The 23,181-nt window shown below is 39.6% G+C and overlaps 1 protein-coding gene across 6 annotated transcripts in view; it reads right to left on the reverse strand.

Moving 5' to 3' along the window:
- Positions 1-23,181, reverse strand: part of LOC144532266 (stromal membrane-associated protein 1-like) — a 252,719-nt gene that overhangs the window by 50,201 nt on the left and 179,337 nt on the right. For all 6 annotated transcript variants that reach the window (XM_078272939.1, XM_078272938.1, XM_078272937.1 and 3 more), the window contains one exon: positions 9,217-9,332. In XM_078272939.1, coding sequence (XP_078129065.1) covers positions 9,217-9,332 — 116 coding nt within the window. The remainder of the gene's footprint in view (positions 1-9,216; positions 9,333-23,181) is intronic.

The raw sequence follows: 23,181 nt of genomic DNA on the forward strand, positions 1-23,181 counted from the left end.
AGATCAAGTAATGGTAAGTAAATGGAAATTTTGCCACTATCTGTGTTTAAGTGGATGTCATTAAAGACTTTGACAAGAGCCGTCTCAGTGCTGTGGTCGAAAACCCGACTGGAAGGCATCAAAACTGTTGTTTAGTGACAAGAAAAGGTTGAGTTATTGAAAAAACGCTTTTTCAATGATTTTACTTAAGCTAAGAGTAAGTCCAGAGTGTGCCCCTTATTGTGTGTGGGCTCTGTCAGATGCTGAGTCAGTCCATAGTTCTCAAAAACACAACACAGTTCTTTGGTCCCTCTGTCCTAGGGGTTGTCAACATGAGTGTTAAAATCACCAGCAATAATTACACGGTCAAAGTTAATACAGATTATAGACAGCAGTTCAGTAAAGTCATCGAAACAGGTTGCACAGTATTTAGGTAGCCTGTAGATATTTAGAAAAATAGCTTGAGGGGAGGACCTTAGCTGAAGAGCCACATATTCAAAAGCAAAATTTCTATAAGATCATTATAGAGTCATTAAACAAAATGGCGACTCCACCTCCTTTCTTATTCACTCTATTCTCACTCATAAAACTGAAGTTAGGGGGAGCTGACTCGATGAGAACAGGAGCACTGTTATTATGGTCTAACCAGGTTTCAGTTAAAAAAAATAAAATCAAGATTGTGCTTAATAATAAAATCATTGAATAAAAATAATTTTCCAGCCAAAGACCTGACGTTTAGTAAGGCTAGTGTTAGACGAGGAATGGATGTTAAATTTGCTAAGTTTGCAGTTAAGTGCTTCTTCTTACTTAGCAAATTCACCATTCTTTTTCTATTACCTTCTATCACAACATAAATTGAGGAAGAATTTAATACACAGGGCCCGGGCTTGTCCTGGAAAGAGTTGGGTGTGCTGCCACGATAGCCGGGATTCTTTGGGCCAAGTCAGACACCATGTCTTTGGGAAAACAGAGTATTTTGGTGTTTTTACTGCTTTTTACATCTTTTACAGCAGAGTCACCCACAATCAGAGTTTGAGGCCCAGTCATTAGCTTTCCCTGTAGCTTTTTACTTTTTTAATTGCTCTCAGTCATTACCCTGCTGTGTGACAATGAGACACAATCCAGGTCATCAGATGAAGGTCCAGGGTCCTGCAGCAGTGGAGCAAATCTGTTATCCAGTTGCACACTTGTTGGGGAGGCATTTTGTTGCTAATTCTCCCTTTTGCAGCTGTCCACGGCTATGTCCTAATAAGTACAGGGGTTGAAGAGGCGCTCTGCCTGGATGATAATGCAGGCCAGCCGGTCATATCACAAATATCAGGGCGCTATGGTTTCCAGAACTACAATCTTCTGAAGGAGTTTGTAGCAAGGTTATAATCGTTAACAAAAATGAACGAAATAACGAAAACTAGGTGGGAAAAAAAATTGTCGTTAACTGAAATAAAAATAAAAACGAGGTATTACAAAAAAACGATTTCCCCGAAACAGAAGCTAACTCCGGTACATGGCATGGATGTATGGATACAGGGCCAGGCAGCATGACGGAGACAACTGCAGGACAGAGAACACTACAGGCCTGCTTTCACCGGTGACCCGATAGCTGCTGGTTAGTAAATACGCAGGAACACCAAAAGCAGGAGGAAGCATTGGTTAATATGTGGATTGATACTGGGATGTCTACACAACTGTGTGAGTCGATTGACTTCAAAAAGTTCGCCACTTTACTCGGACCAAAGTTCAAAACACTTTGTGTATTTCTTCTTTAGTCTGTTGGCTATTTAGGTTTTTTTCCTGGAACACGTCACTTACACATTTTGCACTTACTGTGGCGTCTTGTGTAGACGTAATTTACATATTTATGACCATATGTAGGCTACATTTTATGTACTGGTGTTATTGTTGAATACATTGTGAATACATATTTCTGAAATTGTATGATGTTTTTCTGACCTTTTTGAATCCCCCGACAAATAACCCATATTACAAAAAAGACTCAAACTAACACTAAAACTAATAAAAACTGACTTCCGGGTGTGCTCATGGAGTAGTCGGTCGCGTTGAAACCTCTCTCCCACTTTAACCTCGAAAATCCCGTTTGAACTCGCTATTCTGTTTGTTATCTTTAACAAAATAATATATGAGAGGGAGAAGAAGCACACTAGGCCACAAAAGATCGATAAAAATGCCCAAAGCTCAAGATAAAAATGCCTCAGCCGCAAAAGCTAACACCCAACCAGACCAAACTAGCAACATCACGGCCGGCGCGGGAACGGGGAGCCCCGGGCTAAGCATGGACACTGCTGGGGTTCTTAAGGCAATAGAGGACATAAAATCTGATCTAAAAGGAGACAATGCAAAGTTCAAACAGGATATTGACCAACTGGGACAAAAAATCAACGGTAAACTGGACAATATTGCAACCGACGTACAAGGCCTATCACAGCGGATGGACGAGACGGAGGCCCGCGTGAACCAGGTGGAGGGCTGGGCAGAGGAGGCGACTGAGGCGCCGTGCACCTGCCTCGAACAGCAGAGGAAACTCCAGATCAAAGTGCTTGACTTGGAATCACGATCCAGAAGAACTAACATACGTGTCTTTGGGGTGCCAGAAGGACAAGAGGGGAACTCTGTAACGCAGTTTATTGAGAAGCTTTGCAGAGCCAGCTACAACTACCGGAGGATTTTAACCTTAAAATACAACGCGCACATTGGGCTCTTGCAAGTAAACCCCCGCCTGGAGCATCACCGAGGGCTATAATTGTCAATTTTCTGGAGTTTTCTACGAAAGAAATGATCTTGAGGGAAGTGTGGAAAAAAGGAAAGATACAAATGGGCACCGCATTTATACACTTCGACCATGATTACGCACCCGAGATTGTTAAGAGGCGCAGAGAATACAACACCATTAAAAAAATACTCAAGGACAAAGGCATACGTTTCCAACTAACTATCTAACAATCTGATTAAAAAGGAGCTGGGCATCAAGCTACAACGTGATGTTTTTCAGGCCAGGGCCAGATTATCTACTATGTGGGAGAGGCCACACTTTATCGTCTACGTTGGACTAATAGGATGGACGTGTTTTTACATCCAGACACATCTACTGTCTTTTTCGGGCCAACGGGGTTACAGGAGAGGAGGAAGAATCCTCTTTTTGTTTGGAAGTCAGTTCATTAAGGTTCATTTTTGTTATTGTTCAATGTGTGTTTTTAGGGGTCACTGAATCATGTAAGGGTTTTTGTTATTATAACAGTGTCATATGATTTAAAAATTGCTTCTTTAAATGTAAATGGTTTGAGTAGTCCAGTGAAAAGAAAAAGGGTGCTAGCTAAATTGAGAAAAGATGGGATACAAGTAGCTTTTCTACAGGAGACGCATATGTCTAAGCAAGAACATGATGAATTTAAAACATTAGGGTACTCAAATACATTTCATAGCTGGTGTAAAAATAGTAGGAAAAGGGGGGTGGCTACTCTCATTTCCAACTCTTTAAACTTTGAATTAATTTCTGAAAAGGTTGATAAAGAAGGCAGGTTTATTATTATAAAAGGGAGAATTGATAATGTTGTGGTCACGTTTGCTAACATTTACGTCCCACCGGAAAGTGACAGGACATTTTTAAAACTGCTTTTTGATACAATAATCTCAGTAAGTGAGGGGATTCTAGTTTGTGCTGGTGATTGGAATACAATCCTAAATTATGCCATGGATACAACCAGCTCCAAAAAACAAAAAACTGGCAGGTCAAAAGATATATTTTAATTAGAGAGACGGGTATGTTCGATGTCTGGAGGGATTTCCACATTAAAGAGAGAGATTTTACCCATTATTCTCTCACACATAAAGTCCACTCCAGGATTGACTTCTTTTTGATGAACACCACTGACAGGTTTAGGGTGAAGGAATGCAAAATTGGAACATCTGATATATCTGACCACAATATGGTTTATTTGTCTATTCACTTATCTGATCAACCAAAAACAACGCTATGACGCTTAAATATAAGCATTCTCAACAAGGAAACCACAATGAATGACATTAAGAAGGAAACAGCAGAATGTGTAGAGGATAATAACAATGGTCAGGTAAATCCTGCTCTGGTTTGGGATGCAGTTAAAGCAGTAATGAGAGGCAGACTCATTTCAAAAACTGCCTATTTGAAGAAGATAAAACGATTAAAATATGAGTTGGAAAAGACACTTAGGAGTTTAGAACTAAAACAACAAGAAATACTAATGATCGAGAACTGACCGAACAAATAACAGTTATTAAAAATAATATAAATAATATGATACACGAGGAGATAGAGAAATATTTACGATTTTCAAAACAGATTTTTTACGAATCTGGTCCAAAAGCCACAAGAATTCTAGCAAGGCGCCTCCGAAAGCACTCAATTACCAAAATTAGAGACCCTTTAACTGATAGTTTAACTTATGATATTAATCAAATTCATAAAATCTTTGAAAACTATTATCAAACACTTTACACATCCTCAAAACCAGTGAATGAAAGTGTTATTACACAGTATTTGGCAGGATTAGACCTGCCTTCCCTAGGATTAATACAAAATGACACTTTAACTGCCCCTATCACTTGAAAAGAATTGGACACAGCTATTGGAAACCTGAAAACTAACAAATGCCCAGGTAGCGATGGGTTTCCAAATGAGTGGTACAAGATTTTCAAGGAGGAGCTTGCTCCCGTTCTGCTGGAGTCTTTTAATTGGACTTTGAGTAGGGCAGAGATACCGCCATCATGGAGAGAAGCTGTAATATCTGTCCTCCCTAAGGAAGGAAAAAATATAGAATATTGTGAGTCATATCGCCCGATCTCAATACTGAACGTTGATTACAAACTCTTTACCTCTATAATCTCTAAGAGAATGGAGTATTATCTTATAGACTTGATTCATGAGGATCAAACAGGATTCATTAAAGGCCGTCAAACTCACGACAGCTTAAGATGAACATTGCATGTCATAGACCAAGCCAAGAAACAACAACTGAGTTTGGCTTTAGTCAGCCTCGACGCGGAGAAAGCCTTCGACCGGGTCAGCTGGCCCTTTTTATACAAGGTACTCGAGCGTCTTGGCTTTCATAAACACTTTACTAGGTGTATCCAGTCACTGTATGATAGTCCGAGGGCCAGGGTAAAAATTAATGGACACCTAACTGATAGCTTTCAACTGTTTAGAGGTACTCGACAAGGCTGTTACCTCAGTCCAGCGCAGTCCAGTCTTCGCGTTATACATAGAGCCCTTGGCACAGGCTATTAGGCAAAATGAAGAGCTTAGAGGCATTACTATTGCAAATAATGAACATATAATTGGACTTTTTGCGGATGATATTATCACCTACCTCCAAAATACAGATGTAAGCCTCCCTAAACTTATGAGAACTCTGACTGAGTTTGGTCAGCTATCTGGTTATCACCTAAACATTACCAAAACACAAGTCCTGACCATTAACTACTCCCCCAGTAAATCCATACGACACAATTATAAACTTAAATGGGAAGCTAAGTAAGTATCTAGGTGTGTTTATCTCCCAAGATCTAGATGATTTGTTCAGTTCGAATTTTGAGAAAGTTATTGACTCAATACAAAAAGATATGAAGCGCTGGGCAATGCTGATACTAGACTTCAATGCTAGATTGGAAATAGTGAAAATTAATCTGCTTCCGAGATTTTTGTATTTTTTCATGTCATTGCCTATCAGGATTGCTGACTCACACTTTAACGCTTGGGACCGGCTAATATCACGATTTATTTGGTCAGGGGCTAGACCAAGGATAAAATTTAGGACACTTCAGATCGATAAAGATCATGGCGGTTTAGCCCTCCCAAATCTGAAGGACTATTACTACGCATCTCAAATGAGATATATGATTTATTGGTGTTCCCCATAAATCGAGTCTCGATGGAGACTGATTGAAATGTCTCAGGGACAGAGCCAACCTCAAACCCGTCTAGGAGGTAAAGTTATCACAAACAAAGATGGGAATCGTATAGTTGAAGATACGCTATTAATTTGGAAAGAGGTTGTAAATAAGTACAAATTGGCTAATGATATTAAACTTTTGATCTGGTCCTCCTGCAACCAGAGTTTTCGACTAGGTAAAATAGACTCTGCATTCTCGAGTTGGAAAGATCAAGGCCTCATGGCCCTGTGTCAGTTTGTAGACCGCAACACCTTTAAGACATTCAAACAACTCAAGAGTCAATACAAACTAGAGAACAGAGATCTATTCAAATATTTTCAAGTGAGACATTTCTATAACAGTGAAATAAGAAAGGGTATTTCTCCAGAAGGCAATGACATTGTTAAAGTTTGTATTAATGTTTATAAGCTCCTGCCAAGTAAAACTGTCTCTAAATTGTATAAAGCACTGCAGAAACAAAATGGGAATAATACCTTGTATATTAAGTCGAAATGGGAAAAGGAGCTGTGTATGGAAGTGTCAGAGGGTGATTGGCTTTCGATGTGTGCGACACAACAGACGTCTACTAGTTCTAAAAGATGGAGGGAATTTGGGTGGAAGAGTCTGGTCAGATTTTTCATTACACCTCATATTATTAATAACCAAAGGGGTGAACAACAGCAATGCTGGCGTCAGTGTGGACATCGGAACGCCAATCACTCCCATATATTTTGGGCGTGTTCAAAGTTAGAACAATTCTGGGACAGTATCTTTTTAATTACTGGGAGGATAATGGGTTATGTCATCCCTAAAGGCCCTAAGATTTTCTTGTTAGGTCTACTACCTGGTGAGGTGGTCCAAAAAGACGACATTTATCTTTTTAAAATTCTAATGATTGCATGTAAAAAAGCTATCACTCGGTCTTGGTTAAGGATTGATCCACCTCGGACTGAACAATGGAAAGAAATAGTGGAGGAGATACACTCAATGGAGAAGATGACATACTTTCTACGTATCAAAGGACACATATATAATAAGCGCTGGACAAAATGGTTTGCATATAAAGAAGCGGAACAATTTTAATACTTAATTTTGTTGTTGTACAATACATAGTGCCCCTTGTTCTTTGTCTTTGTATGTTATATTGTAAATAAGAAGAATGCCAAATAAAGAGTTTAAAAAAAGACTAATAAAAACTAAACTAAAACTAAGCATTTTCAAATTAAACTAAACTAGCAAACCCGCTTCAAAAACTAATTAAAACTAAACTGAATTTGAAAACAGAGTCAAAACGAAATAAAAATAAAAACTAATAAAAAATGCTAAACTATAATAACCTTGGTTTGTAGTAGTCATCCACAGAGAAGGGAGGCATCTTGCTGCAAATTAGCTTTAGCTAAGTACCATGTTTCCAGTCACTGTAGGACAGGCTTGAGCTATTTAGGCCATACTCAGGCAGAAATTTTTTGAAATATGGCAATAGCCTACTATGTCTACAAAAAATGTATAGTCCAGTGATTTATAAGTATCCAAGAGCAGCTGCTCATAGTTTCTCACAGAGGAAAAGCAAGATTATCAGCAGAAATATGCAAGCAGAGGCAGGAGCAAGCAGCAAAGCATCTGCACTGTAAGAAGCACTGTAACACTGTAAGACATGGCACTGTTCCTGGGGGCTTGGTTCAGGCCCAGAAAAGTAGCGCACTTTTTAATTAATTAACTTTATCGGTTATCAGGCAAATAAAGCGCAGATACAGATAATCTGCAAACTGCCAAAAAACGGCGCGATATATATCCCTACTTTCTTTGCATATACTTCAGGCCTGTATTTGTGTGGTCGGAATGTATTAAACAAGGTTAGTTTGTACCAAGCAGTGATGGAATGCTCGAGTCGCTTTTCTCTGGACTCCTGACTCGATTTGGACTCACGCACTGATGACCAATCCAAGACGTTCCACTCCCGGGATTGTTCCGTTGCCGCCGGAAATTGCGCCGGATTTCACTCTTTCCAGCCGGATGTCCGTTAACTTCCGCTTTCTTTGTTTTTTTTTAAACTCCGGTGGATTTATTAGGACTATGGTAAACTGCTCCTCAGCTTGTTAATAATGTATGATTTAATTAAAATCACAGCCATTGTGATTTGAAAATTGCGCTTTTGAATAATGAATGATTAATCTTTCAGCCATAACTCCCACCATTTTATTCTCACACTCTGTACAAAAAAACAGAACAGAAAACAGAACAGAAAACAGAACAGAAAACAGAACAGAAAACAGTGGAGGTCTCCTACCTCCACTGTTTTTTTAATGTTTTTTTTGCATCTACTTTTTCCTTCTCAATCTTTCCGTCTTTCACCTTATTGCCATTTTGCAGGGCGGTTACAAAAAGCAAATGAAAGTACTTTGTCCTTTCTTAAATTTACCAAAATAGTTTAACACAAACAGCGTTATTTGGTCAGCTGCACTGGGTTAAAACAACATGTAGATAGCATATACTGTAACTGATTTATTTGGGTTGTATATTTTAATACTGATTCTGCTACAGTACATAGATTGGAAGGGTTACCTTAAAGACATATCAGACACATCAAGTGAACTACATTATTACTGCTATATTCTAAAAATACAAACAGTACTACTACATTTCTACCACTCCCAGCTGCTCTCTTCACTGTCACAGTTCACATCATTCCTCTTAGGCTATGTTTAGATGGAAACGATCTGAAGAGAAAACAATCTCATTTTTTATTATTATTTTATTTATTTATTGTTTAGACAAGCGTTTTGGGGGGGACATCTGTGTGCATATGGTGACACAAAAGTGTTTGAAATTCGATGTAGTATGCACACCATGCGGCACACAACACCACCAAGTCCCCACGTCTGCGTAGAACCTTCCTTCTACTTCTCTCCCTAGTGGCGTGAAACCAAAACATGGGCAGGCTGTGGATACCCAATGGCGGAGTGGCCATGGGCACTGTCGCCGTCTAAACGAAAGGCACATCTGATAAAATATTTTGTCATTTTCACCTGCAAGCGTTGATGTGTAAACAGGGCCTTAGTGTCAGATAGGTCTCTCTCTCTCTCTCTCTGCGACATTGGTCAATTCTATAAAGGCAGAGTCTATGACAGTTTGCTTTGATGTGATCCTCAGAGAGCGTGAGTCTGCACATATAAGGGAGATGGCGTGTTTGTGTTTGTGTGCGTGTGTGTTTGCATCATGGGAGTCTCCGCAGACTCCCTGTGTTGCAGCCGGCCTATGGTGATAAGCAGATGATGAAAGCCTGTGTGTGCGTGCGTGCATGTGTGCGTTTGTTACCTGCTGTGTGTTGTTGGAAGAGGGAAGAGGGTTGGAGACCATTGGTCCAAAGATGTCCAGTTCATCGCTGATTGGTGCAGCACCACTCGAGCCCCTCCCATCACCCTCTGGAGCATCTGAAAAAGCGATAAAATAAATATAAATCAATCCCAAATATTGTGTAAATGTTCATATTACTGTTTATTGTGTTTTATCCAAATATTTGGACAAATTGTATTTTGATGCTTTGGCAACATTATTATTGAAAAGTTCATACAAAATGGACCTTGTGATCAGGTCACATATTTAATATTTAATATATTTAACATATATAACATTTGGGAGATTTACATTACTTGATTTTGATAAAAATTTAAAATGACGTAAGATTTCTACTGAACCAGTAAGCATACATGTATAGTCATGATTTGAAAAAATATGAATTAATGTACAGACATAAAGAGAGATCAATAAAGACAGAAACACAGTAAAAAGTGAAGGCACTTAGACAAATAGGAATTATTCAATCTAACCTTTACATTCATATAAGTTTTAAGCCTTCACATGTGTTTCCAAAACACCCCACTCAGCTCCATGTACAATTGTTAATTGCTTGTTAACTGGAACATCCCCAAGAAAACTCTGGTGACAGCACTCCTTCAGTACTTAGCTTTACCCTGAAAATTATTTCATTTATGCCTCTCCTTTGGTCTTAGGAAAAAAAAACTTGTGTGGAATTGCAAATATATTTGACAGTGTCACAGAGCTGCTTAAAATGGCTATATGTAACTTTCAGTTTGTGTTGATTTCAGCACACTTGCTTTATTGTCCACTGTATATTACTGAGTAAGCGTTACCGGGAGGTCATATAGTCGCGATCAATATTTTTCTCAGACAAAAAAATCATTCGTTTACAATAAGAGAATACGTTACAGATGCATTGTTGCATTAAAAGTGTTGCATACAGTAATTTAGCCTACTTTGGATGTATCGTGAGCTAAACCGGGTATCACTGTCACTGTGTCAAGAGCCAAAGCATTAAGAGTTTGTTGTAGCAACCAACGTAATAACTTAGATTAAAATAGTGCATTATATGAAACCCACGGACGCTTTACACTATTGCAGGGGGACAAGGGAAAAGAAAATAGTAGGCCAACACAGACATGGACTAAAAGGAATAAAACATCCATGCTAAATGGAAGGGGGATGTAATTTAATAGTGGTGGGACGGATCAATCCAAATATCGATAATATCGATAAAAACTTTGGTATTGATATTGATCAATACCAGTATAATGAGATTGATACTTTAGTTTTAGTTTCTCTCCAGGATGCACCACTGCGGTTTCATCAAAAAGGCGACTTGGCCGTCTGTGTCTGTGTAAGTGCCGCTGCTTTTCACTCTTGTGATCTGATGTTGTACCGTCACATGACTCAGAGGCGCCGGGCAAACGGGCAAGCAAGCAGCCAGGCCTGGCGGCGGCCAGCAGCACACACACACAAGCAGGACAGAGACAGAGGAGAAGAATGGCAGAGAGGAAGAGGAGCGCCGTGTGACTATATTTTCAGGCCAAAAATTAAACAATGGCAAGCTGTATAATTTGTAAAAATGCTGTAAGATACAGTGGTAAAACAACAAATTTACAGTATACAAGCACATGAAAATTCTGTCCTGGGTTTTAACTTATTAATAATCCAAAGGTAAAATCACAAAAACACTTAAAGGTCATGAAAATTCATTCAGATTTAGCAATTTTATGATGCATCCACCTTAATTTTTAAAAGGTATCGGTATCGTATCAGCAAGTAAATGGCCCTGTATTTACTTGGTATCGGATCGTACCAAATTTTGCAGTATCGCACACCACTATAATTTAATGTAGGCTACTGACGTACAACCACATCACGCAATCTAAAGTTATTTTATGAATGAAATCGACTCGGTTGTCTTTCACTTTCCCTATTAGCTTTTAGTTGTTCTTCGTTTAATTTCCTTCTTTCCTGTGATGGCCCTGCCACAGTATCAGCCATAACTACAGCAGATAACTTCTAAAATAACATTAAAACACAATTAGTCCTACATAAAGACATCTCCTGCTAACTTTTACCTGCATACTCACTAACCAAGGATTTTCTGGTGATGCACCGAAATCTGTGACACGTCAGAATGTGTGCTCTGTAGCGCCATCTACCTGCCGTAACTCATTTTGTGAATTCGTTGGAAAAATCTGACCAGGTAAAGGCATTAATAAAAACAACATACTGTAAAACTAGCGTTCTTTTCGCTGTTTGTCTTGTTTGCTTTTACAGGTAATTTATGATCACCAGATGGAACATTACACAGTTTCAGAAATGTGTAAAAGTTACATATAGTCACTTTAAGGTAGGGATGTTTTTTATTTTATGTTTTCAGTTGGATTAACAAGAATAGTCTAGTATTAGACTGGGTAAACCCAGCCCGATCTGCCGGCAATTTGATTTCGCCCTGCAGCATAGGCTGGAAACCTGTACGTTTATCTATCCTGCTTCCGTTACAAATTTGCGGGAACCAATCACAATTTGGCTTATCCACCTGGCGCGCTATTGGCGGGTTTAACACGATGACAATGGAGAAGCGAAGGCAAGCACCTTTTTGTTTACATTCAACATGGCGGCCACCGAAGCGCAGCAACCCGTTGATGCCGCTGTTGCTACTGTTTTAAAAGATTTCAAAGGCAAGTTTTCTCTGAAAATGGAACAGAAACTTGCCCTGGAACAATTCCTACAAAAGAAGGATGTTGTGATGTTTGCCTTACTACTGATCGGCTTTTTACTACCGACCGGCTTTTGCTCTGCCTTGCTCTGCAAAGTACGTCACCCGGATCGTTGGTCTGATTGGTTGAAGGACTATCCAATTGTGTAGAGTCATTTGAACTATGCCCGTTGATCACGCCTCTTGTGCAGTAGGCCTGCACGATAATGGAAAAAACTTACATTGCGATATTTTTTTTCCCTGCGATATATATTGCGATATGAAAAAAAGACTAATTTTTACAAGAGGACATAAATAGCCCTATTTAGAAATACTAAATCATTCTCAACTACTGGGGTGATTTTGTAGGGGAGTGCATCTACAAAGAAAATAAAAATAAAAAAGGAAATGTTCTTATGTGAACCAGTCTTTGTTGAACTTTAATGCTTTACAAAAACCAAAGCAAGTAAACGCTGTGATTACTCTTCTGAAGTGATTTTGGAGAGGGAAATTAGGAAGAAATAAACTCGTTGACTGACATGACATCATTGTATTCATATAATATCAATCCAGGCTAAAATGAATATTAATAATGCATGCATGTTGCTTCCTCTAAATTTCAGGTTGTGGTCGACTAGCGGAGCCTGCTTTGGTTGTTTGATAAATTGATTAAAATTGATCATGATTGGTTTGCTGTGCATGCAGAGCCTGCATGTCACACTCTTCAACAAACTGTGTATCCAAGAGGACTTAAATCAGTGTAAATTACGTTATATCAGAAACAGACTGCTGTTGTAGATTAGTGTTACGTTTCCAGCGTCGCAGCTCCGAACCATAACGTTAGTTGGGACAGACGACTTGTTTCTTTAGGCTAACTATGTTAGCTTTAGCCTGGCTGGTAGCAGCTTTCTGCGGTGAAAAATGGCCGGGATATGTTGCGATTACATTGCATTAATCAGGGGATTTAGTTTGTCTTTACAACGAACATAAAACACTGACTACTGTAGCTTCACTACCCATGGAAAAGCATGTGCATCACTGTGTCAGCAGCAGCTGCCGCTTACGGTACTTTTCTACACACGGGAGAGCCTCACTTCCCATAACAACCCCCCCCCTCCCGTCGGACTAACGTTACGTCACATGACCACCTGTCTTAAAGGGGAAGGGCCGGCCGGTAACAATCACGGAAAAGGAGAACGGTGAAAGTTTACTTTTTTATCAAGCAGCAAAGAAGATGTAGCGTTAACATCGCAACGTCCTGCCAAAGAATTTCTAATAAGGGAAGAAGTTCCACTCTCTTGTTACTTCCGGCTTCTGAACTGGTTGCAGTTCCACCAGAGTTCCATATAGGGGGCGCTCACAGGCAAGTGCAGAATGAATGGGACTCTATGGAGCTATACCTCTCAAAATCCACTTTTCTCAGGATATAATTTTTTGTCTAGTAATTTGAATGTTGCATTCGAAAGGGGAGGCTAACAAAATACACACTGCTGGGTGTTAGATTTCTTTTAAAGTCGCTTTTTTGTTCTAAAAAGCCTTTTAAAATGTCAATGACGTCATACACATATACGGCCAGAGATACTGCTTTACGGCAAGCTCTTTTTTCTCTCGAGGCATCGACAACACAGCTGACAGGTTAGCCTCTCCCTGTTAATACACGTGCTAGAAAGAGGTTTGCTAATGTTTTGTAAGGCCGAAATATTCACTCTGACATTCTGGCTCTGCTTCGGATGCCGTCAAGTGGGATCTCCGATCGTAATCAGTCCTTCACTGACCAATCAGCATTCATTAGCAGAATGCTAGCGTGTTATGGGCAACAACGACTCAACCTGTAACAAATCGAAAGGACATAAGTACTGTTCATTCAACTTTTGACCTATAATCCATGTTGAACTTGCAAAAACTACAATCAAATCTGAGATTTCTCAACGACAATCAGGCGAAAGAGACAAATTTAGCCGTCTAGCTCCATAGGGTCCCATTCATTTTGCACTGGACCGTGATCACCCCCAGTGGAACTCTGGTGGAACTGCAACCAAAGTAGGTACAATGGGGCTGAATAGGGAGTGGAACAGCTTTCCGTAGACGGGCTTTGGTCCTTCGATGTGACTATCGCGCATGCACACATCGCGATGTAGACGATGAAACAAAATATCGTGCAGCCCTATTGTGCAGTAGAAAATACAGAGCAGACTGCCCAGACTAACTTTCAATCTTAAAAGATTGAGCTTGGTCTGGTGATAGCCAAACTAGTCTAGTAGTGTACAACTCTAAAAATGCACTGTCCGTCTGTCAGAGAGCTACAAATCATCGAAAATGTCAACATTAAAATGAATACACCTTTTTCACGGCAGACATTTTGAGGGCAGAAAGGGGAACGGTGTAAGTAATATTGCTGATGGCTGCATTCCATTTAGGTGTGCCAGTTCCTAGGCCCTGGTATTGTGCATGTTGACTCTCTGGCACAGCTTACTGTTGCATCCTTATGGAACAGAGCCACCGTTATTATTATTACTTCCATCTTTGTGTTTCCTGCTGTGACCAAGTCCAAATGTCTGCTATGAAAAGGGTCTATTGTCCATGCTGGCTCACAGATATGGTTTATTATTGGACACAAAAACTGGAACAGAGCTATCATTAATTATAAAAGCAAAAGTATTAACAACTGTGCTTTTCGCAAGTCAAAATGTCTGCTGTGAAAAAGCCACATGTTAAAAGTCACACACAAAAAAATAATGAGAATGGACTAGTCAAATGAATGGCGAGTGTCCAGGGAGCTAGTGCAGGAAAAACTCTGATACATCACCTCTATAGTTCACTATATTGTAATTCTACAACTTAAATGTATATCATAGCAAACTGTCTGTTCATGTAATTGGATGTACCAAGTTCCAAGTTGTAAAACCAAGTAATATAAAAACAGCTTTGTTCCAGCTGCAGTCACACTGATGAACATGCTATAAGAAAAAATTGCACAATTTGCACAGCCTGTATTTGCGTAGGTCATTTGGTATTTATTTAATCATTGGTTTTTAGATTATTTTTCATAATGCTTAGTTTTAAGTGATTTTATTGGTGTTTATTAGATTTCAGCATCTTGATTAGCACTCGAGCACTTTAATTGTTTGTATCATTATTTATTGTCCTATTGTATGTTGTCTGTGTTTTCTGAACTGTGTGTCATGGATGCCTGGCACTTCTTTACTGTGCAACAAATTTACCTACGGGTACATATAAAGTAACCTATAAATATAATATAATGAGAAGATCAAGGTTAGTTTGTACCAAAATCAATAGCAACGCCATTTCTGCGTGTTACAGTTTTTGCCAATTGCTTACGCACTTATCAAAACCTTACACTCAAGGAGCAAAACATTTGCCCAGATGTGCACCACTATAAGCACAATGTCAGCCTCATACTTTTTGCAAAACAATACACACACTTGTATTCATTAGACACAGAATGATGCCACTTCCTTTCAATTCCAGCACTGACTGTCAAACTACCACATCCATGAGCCAATCTGTGAAACACAGCCATCAGGTGCACAAACACATGATTGCTTAATTGTAGACACACCATTCAGGTTTAAGCACTATAAAAATGCAGCAGGTAAGTCTAGTATTTACTGTACTGTATTTTCTTTCTTTTTTCTGTAATTGTGACCTGTACTGGATACAGTATTTTATGTTTGTCTGTTGTTTGCTGAACTAACAGTGTTATGCACACTACTGTAGTAGCGGGATGAAAACTGGGACATGTTTTGTTGTGATTCTCCATGTTGACATGTTGAGTGATTTGAGTATATGGAGAGAAATACATTATATTTTCCTCTGTCTGCAGCATTGGTCTTGTGTAGTGTTTGGTGAACTTATTGTATATTTTCACTTTCTCTGTGTACTTCATTTACAGTACTCTAATCACTGAGAAGTAGAATTGCTAAAAGTGTTTTAGGTTAGCGACAGCAGTGTGTAACTGGTTCAAATAGAATTAAGTCATATGAAACGTGTGTTTTTCATATGATAACAAAATATGTTTTTTATAAATTAGTGTATAGTTTTTGCAAGAGTGTTTCATTTTGCAAAGGGTCTGAGGTGTTCTGCTAATTGGGTGTGTGGTTGTGCTAATTGTGTGTAGTGTTCTGAAAAACCGGTCCCTACTTTCAAAATAGTGCTTAAGCAATTGAAAAAAAACTGTAAAGGCAGGGTTGGTAACTATTTTCTAATATGCACTTTTTTATATAGTTTGAAATGGTCTTTACACCCCGACAGCAATAAATAACTTATGGGCTCTCAAAAAGGAGTGAAAAAGATCTGTCATCTGTAGCTGCTGGAATCCTGTAAAAACACCCACCAATCACTGCCTCCCGGTCCGCACTGAAAGAACCAATGAAATGCCTCCCTGCCCCGCTGCGTGTTCTCTACCCCTCCCGTGTATGAGCCTGAGCTCAGTGCGTGTCGTCGCCGCATTGCTAACAGTAGTCATGTTTGTTTTAAACGGTGCCCAAATTCTTTCACATGAAGGGCCAAGTGTATCCTGATGAAAGGCCATGGGCCAAAAGTAAATGTTGATTACCATCATTCTACGTGGATAAAACTTACGTTTGTTATTAAATAGGGAAGTTCAACAGCAAGGGTGACATTCAACTGGGAGAGGTAACACAATAAAATACCTTACACTAGCTTAGCATGAAGCCTGGAAGCAGGGTGACGCAGCTGTCGTGGCTCTGTCAGTTACTAATGGGCAAAGTAAGAGCCTTATTTGATGGTTACTTCCCAAGAAGACGAAAGAAATCTTTAGCAACCAGAGTCACATTTAGATCATTTGTGACTTCAAGTATTTTAAACTACAGTATCATTAAAAAATGTGATACTAAAAAAACTGTGTTGTCCAGAGAGAGACCCCTGGCCATGGTGCTGGAGAGAAAAGCCCCAGTACACCATGAACAGTCATCTGGGAGACAGTGATGGAGAGGCAGACAGGGGGAGGAGAAGGAGTGTGTGAAAGGGAAGAGAGAGAGAATACTGTGTGTGTGTGTGTGTGTGTGTGTGTGTGTGTGTAAGAGCCGGCGAGCAGCAGAGGTCATTTATATAACCACAGTGATGAAACATCCATAATTTAGCCCTTTTAACGTGTGAACAAGACTGAGCCCCTTTAGCCAGACAGCAGGGTACAAGGAAAGCCATTTACTGTGAGAAGGCTAGAAAGACCACTCAACATCCTTTTTAAACCACTCATTAGAACACATTTCAAAGACTTACTCTGATAGTGACATCTTCCATCCTAATAATTAAACTATTGATTTTTACCCTCTATCCATCTAGGGATGCCTTCAAGCCCCTCAAGGCAAAGATTTGTGAAATTGGGATATGTAAAAAAGAAAAATGTACTTGACTGGACCTTCATTATTGTTCGTTATTAATGAGCTTGGCTTTTATTGTGATAGTTAAATCACTTTGTAAATTGCTGCTTGAAGAATAAAACCCATTAGGATTATAATTATTCCTTTAAGGCTGACGAGTGACAGGTGTAAGTGAAATTGTTACAAATTCAAAAGATGAGAGAAAAATAGGATTTCCCGTGCATCAATTACCCTGCTACCACTCTAATCCCCCCACCCCTACCAAAAAAAAACTCATTCACCCATTGCCATGGAAATGAGCTGCAGGGAGAAAAGCCCCATCCTCATCATCATCACTGCCATGTCGGGCAATGAGCCCAACATCCTTTTTTACAGGATGGAGCTGCTTCTTTAGAGCACTTTCAACTTTACCATGGAAACAGACCCATACTTCAGAGTGGGGGTGTTTTATAATCACCCCTTTGCCCCTGGTACATTCTCACACACACACACACACACACACACACACACACACACACACACACACACACACACAGCTTCCCAGTATCTTCAATGAATACAGTGACCTCTTTCAGCATTGGGAGGCTGTCACATTAAGGACTTGGCCATGACACAAGGGGGTAAAATATCTGACTTGATTAAGCCATGCATTGATGCACAAATACATGTCAACATGTTGTCCCAATGGTCAAACTGGAGCTTCACAAGCATTTCAATCCTGTCAATAATATAAATGAACTGGGTCTTTGAAGTGTTTTGTTACAGCCATAGTCTATATCCTCGACGTTCCACTTCCAAAATGTTCAGGTGTTGCCGGAAGTTCCGCCGGATGTTTCTTTGTGTTGGCATTTTAAACTCTGTTCGATTTATGAGGACTATGGTTAACTGCACGGTAAATTCAGACATCTAGCTAGACTATCTGTCCAATCTGAGTTTTCTGTTGCACGACTGCAACGGACACATGTTCCACCAAAACAAGTTCCTTCCTGAGGCTAGTTTGCAGAGTCGCCGTTGCTCCGTGACGATTGGGATTGGTTTAAAGAAATGCCAATAAACCAGAGCACGTTTTTTTCTCCTATCTCGGAATGCTTTGTGGACTAGCCAGTCATTCCTCCGCAGTGCTGTGGAGGAAGTTCTGGCAATGCGAGACAAGTACAGCAATAAACCCAAAAATATGTTACTTTAACCTACTTTTTCCCAAAACATAAGTCACAACTAGGACATGAAATGAAGCTTGCCCGCTCCCCTGCGAGTGAATCTGGGAGCAAAGGATTCCAGAAAAAGTAACACGAGCCCAGTTGGTGACCATCACAGAGAGGGATGTGTAGAAAGTGGACACAAAACGACCTGCTACTGGTAAAATCTGTTTATTTACAGGTGATAAAGGAATTAGGACACCACCTCTTGCGGTCTTTCCAGAAATGCAGTGATATCAAATGGTAAACAGATAATGTAGTAGTTTATATTGTGATGTTGGTGTTTTGATGCAACTTTGCACAAATGATGGATTTTTGAAGTGCTGCAGAAAAACTGCTTGCATTTACAATTGTGTCACGAGAGTGAGAGTTACAAACAAACATCAATCCAGTAGCGCAAAAAGTGGGTATGCGCTTTATGCGGCGCATAGCGGCGCAGCCGGATGTTTCTTTGTGTTGGCATTTTAAACTCTGTTCGATTTATGAGGACTATGGTTAACTGCAGGGTAAATTCAGACATCTAGCTAGACTATCCAATCTGAGTTTTCTGTTGCACGACTGCAAAGGACACATGTTCCACCAAAACAAGTCCCGACTCTCCCACTCGCCACTCCGCTACTGGTTAAGTGTATATCAGGGAACATGCCTGCCACACTCGCAGTTACCCGGTAACTAGACCACCAACTACTTGACCTGACGGAGCTCCACGACCGGCAGCTCATGGTGCTCTGTAGCCTACCCAGTGCATACTCATCTTTTCTGGGGTAACTGAAACAACAACTACCGCTTACCTGGAGCACCACAACTGGCAGCCCGCGATGAAATGTAAAAAAGTGTCAGCATTCCCTGTACAGCCTGGAACACTGCATTTACGACCGTGGTTTGTTTTCAATATCCTTGAAAAACTTCCAAACTTTCTTCTTTGTAATTCCCGTTGAAATGCACAGCTCGCAGCTACACTAGTGTTTGACATCTACCTGACCTACGTTCACCAGTGGTCTAGCTATGCAAATTTTGGGGCGTGACAAAGGTAGAGACCAGAGCCAAATAAGGTACAGCCACCAAGTTGACGTCAACTATTAGCTTCGTTGGGATTTGACTGTTTTCAGAGGCAGTTACAAATTGTGAGATTTGCATAGGAAAGAGGAGTCAATGGGATTTTGAGGTTCTATGTATGTCCTATTTACCCACCGAACTGTCATTATTCAACTATGACAAGGTAAACTCGGTTTTGCATTCTATCACTCCTTTAAAGGTCTGTGCTTAGTGGCTCTCCATATTTGTACTTTTTAAAATCCAATGTGAATGTAATTTCAACAGCAGCACAACCTTACTGCATAATAGTTGTCTTATCTGATGCCATCACTAGGCTGATTTAAGAATTGAAATTAGGCTGCTATATTTAACAGTGAGTTCATTTCATTCAGGTGTGAGGATGATGGACCAGGAAAGACAGGGGAAGGCAACAGGTAGGTCAGGTTAGGTGGAAGTGTAGGGGGAGCCACTTGATACCAACAGATTCATTTCTTAATATTATTAATATGGAAAAACTAATATGGAAAATCTATTACATAATGTTTGTCTGACAATATGTCTTAGTGGAGAAGAACACAGGCAAGGACGATGATGTCGGCGATGGCATCAAGTAGAGATGAGACCAGTGATGACATCAAGTAGGAGTACTATTAGTTAGACCACACAGATATACAGTATATATACCATATAATTATTTATAATTATGGTAGGACTACAGTGGCTGGTATACTATACTTAAAGCTTACAGTTGAAACCAGATATTTACATACACTTAAAAAAAAAACACAAAAACTTTTATTTCTTTACTGTCTTACATTAAATCAGAGTAAACTTTTTCTGTTTTAGATCAATACATTTTAACATATTTTTTGCATTTGTTAAATGTCAGAATCGAGCGAGGGAGAATTTTTATGTATTTTTTTTATCACTTTCATCAAAGTCAGAAGTATACATACACTTCCTTAGTATTTGGTAGAATTGCCCCGAAACTGTTTCACTTGGGACAAACGTTTTGGGTATCCTTCCACAAGCTTTCTACAATAGTTTGCTGGAATTTTGGCCCACTCCTCTTGACAGAACTGGTGTAACTGGGTCAGGTTTGTAGGCCTTCTTGCTCGCACTCGCCTTTTCAGTGCTGCCCACAAATGTTCTATGGGATTGAGATCAGGGCTTTGTGATGGCCACTCCAATACCTTGACTTTGTTGTCCTTAAGCCTCTTTGTAACTAATTTGAAGGTATGCTTGGGGTCATTGTCCATTTGGAAGACCCATTTGCGCCAAAGCTTTAACTTCCTGGCTGATGTCTTCAGATGTTGCTTCAATATATCCACAAAATTTTCTTTTCTCATGAGGCCATCTATTTTGTGAAGTGCACCAGTCCCTTCTGTAGCAAAGCAGCCCCACAACATTATACTACCAGCCCCATACTTCACAGTTGGGATGGTGTTCTGAGGCTTCAAAGCTTCGCCCTTTTTCCTCCAAATATACCGTTCATCATTATGGCCGAACAGTTCAATTTTTGTTTCGTCAGACCACAGGACATGTCTCCAGAAATTAAGATTTTTGTCCCCATGTGCAGCTGCAAACTGTAGTCTGGCTTTTTTATGGTGGTTTTGAAGTAATGGCTTTCTTCTCCCAGAGTAACATTTTAGCTCATGGTGGTACAGGACTCGTTTTACTGTGGATAATGACACTGTCTTACCAGTTTCAGCTAGCATCTTCACAAGGTCTTTTGCTGTTGTCCTGGGATTGATTCACACATTTCCCACCAAAAAACGTTCCTCTCTGGTACTCAGAATCCGTCTCCTTCCTGAGCGTTATGATGGTTGTACATTCCCATGTTTTTTATACTTGCGTATTATTGTCTGAACAGATGAACGTGGGACCTTCAGGCATCTGGAAATTGCACCTAAGGATGAGCCACACTTGTTGAGGTCCACAATTCTTTTCCTGATGTCTTGGTTGATTTCTCTTGATTTTCCCATAATGTCAAAGAAAGAGGCTCTGTGTTTGAGGTGTGCCTTTATATGCATCCATAGGTGTGCCACCAATTAACTCAAATGGAATCAATTAACCTATCAGAAGCTTCTTAAGCTCAGAATGGAATCATCTGGAGTTTTCTTTTTGTTTAAAGACACAATAAACTTAGTGTATGTATACTTCTGACTTTGATGAAAGTGATAAATAAAATACATAGAAATTCTCCCTCGCTCGATTCTGACATTTAACAAATGCAAAAAATATGTTAAAATGTATTGATCTAAAACAGAAAAAGTTTACTCTGATTTAATGTATGACAGTAAAGAAATAAAAGTTTTTGTGTTTTTTTCTGAAGTGTATGTAAATATCTGGTTTCAACTGTATATTTAAAGCCCATACATTATGATGCCCAGCACACTTATTTATTTATGTATTTGTTGTTTTGTGTGTGTTATTTTTTATTTAATTTTTTTTTTTGGAGGGGCGCCAAAATTGTTGCTGCATACCCCTCTGACACTGGGTAGTTGCGCCTCTGCATCAACCAACACAATGGTGGACATTTGCTTTGGAACGCAACAAGGACAGTTGCTGCTAAAATAGAGGAGACAACATGGAGGAAGATTCTCTCTGGACACAAGTGTCAATTCAGTGAGTCTGTACCATTACAGTAGAGAAAGACAGAGGTCGAAGTGAAAGGGATATAGAGACAGAAATAACAAATGCACAAAAAAAATAAAAATTATCTTCTTCCTTTTTCCCTTTCTTCTTTCACTCTCTTCTCCAGCCAATTCCAATAGTTCTTTATTCAACTTCAATGTTACTGTCTGTATTGTATACCACTATGAACCCTATTGTCATTGTTTTATGTTATTTGTTAGCACGTTTGTTCTGTCTTGTTCAATATCACCAATAAAAATAAAAATTAAAGACAGGGGTGCTCCATCAATATAGGTTTTTGAAATTGATTCAGTGGCTCCTGTAGAGATCTATTTTTGGCAGGATGGAACAGCCCTGACAGCATTTATCATCATGGGACACCAAAGTTATCCAACAAAACCTCAAATAAATACATACAATATGTTTCAATGTTGCTGTGGTCAAAGAGAAGCTTTTTTTAATGATGTTAGATATTTAATTTAAAAAAAACTAATATTGGCCTAGTTGTTTGGCAAACCAAGCAAGGATGGAAAGAGAATTTGTGTGAAAATGCTTATCTTGCTGGTCTCACAGTATTGTTTATGCTTTGTTTCCGGCACAGCCTGCTAAACTGAATTACACTGAACAAAGGAATTGGCCGAAACAGAACAGAAACAGAACAGAAACACACACACACACACACACACACACACACACACACACACACACACACACACACACACAAGCAGAAAGGTAACCAGAGACACGGAGGGATGGATGGAGGAACGAGGGGGATGTGTAAGTGCTGAAGGCAGACTGCCACGTATGTGACTTATTGATTATGTTTGAAATCGCATCCACTCGACATGGCTGCAAGGTGTGTAGCATTAGTTATTTATAACAGGGCATCTACTCTCACTCTTCCATGCTGCGGTCGGGAATGTTTTATTGATGCTGTATCCACCGACTCTCTCTTCTGTCAGCGCAGCTTACCCTCAGCTAAGTCTAATACAATACAGCCTTATGTATTGGGAAAACAGGGTGA

This window comes from Sander vitreus, chromosome 17 (genome assembly GCF_031162955.1).
Source record: "Sander vitreus isolate 19-12246 chromosome 17, sanVit1, whole genome shotgun sequence".
Classification (NCBI taxonomy): domain Eukaryota; kingdom Metazoa; phylum Chordata; class Actinopteri; order Perciformes; family Percidae; genus Sander; species Sander vitreus.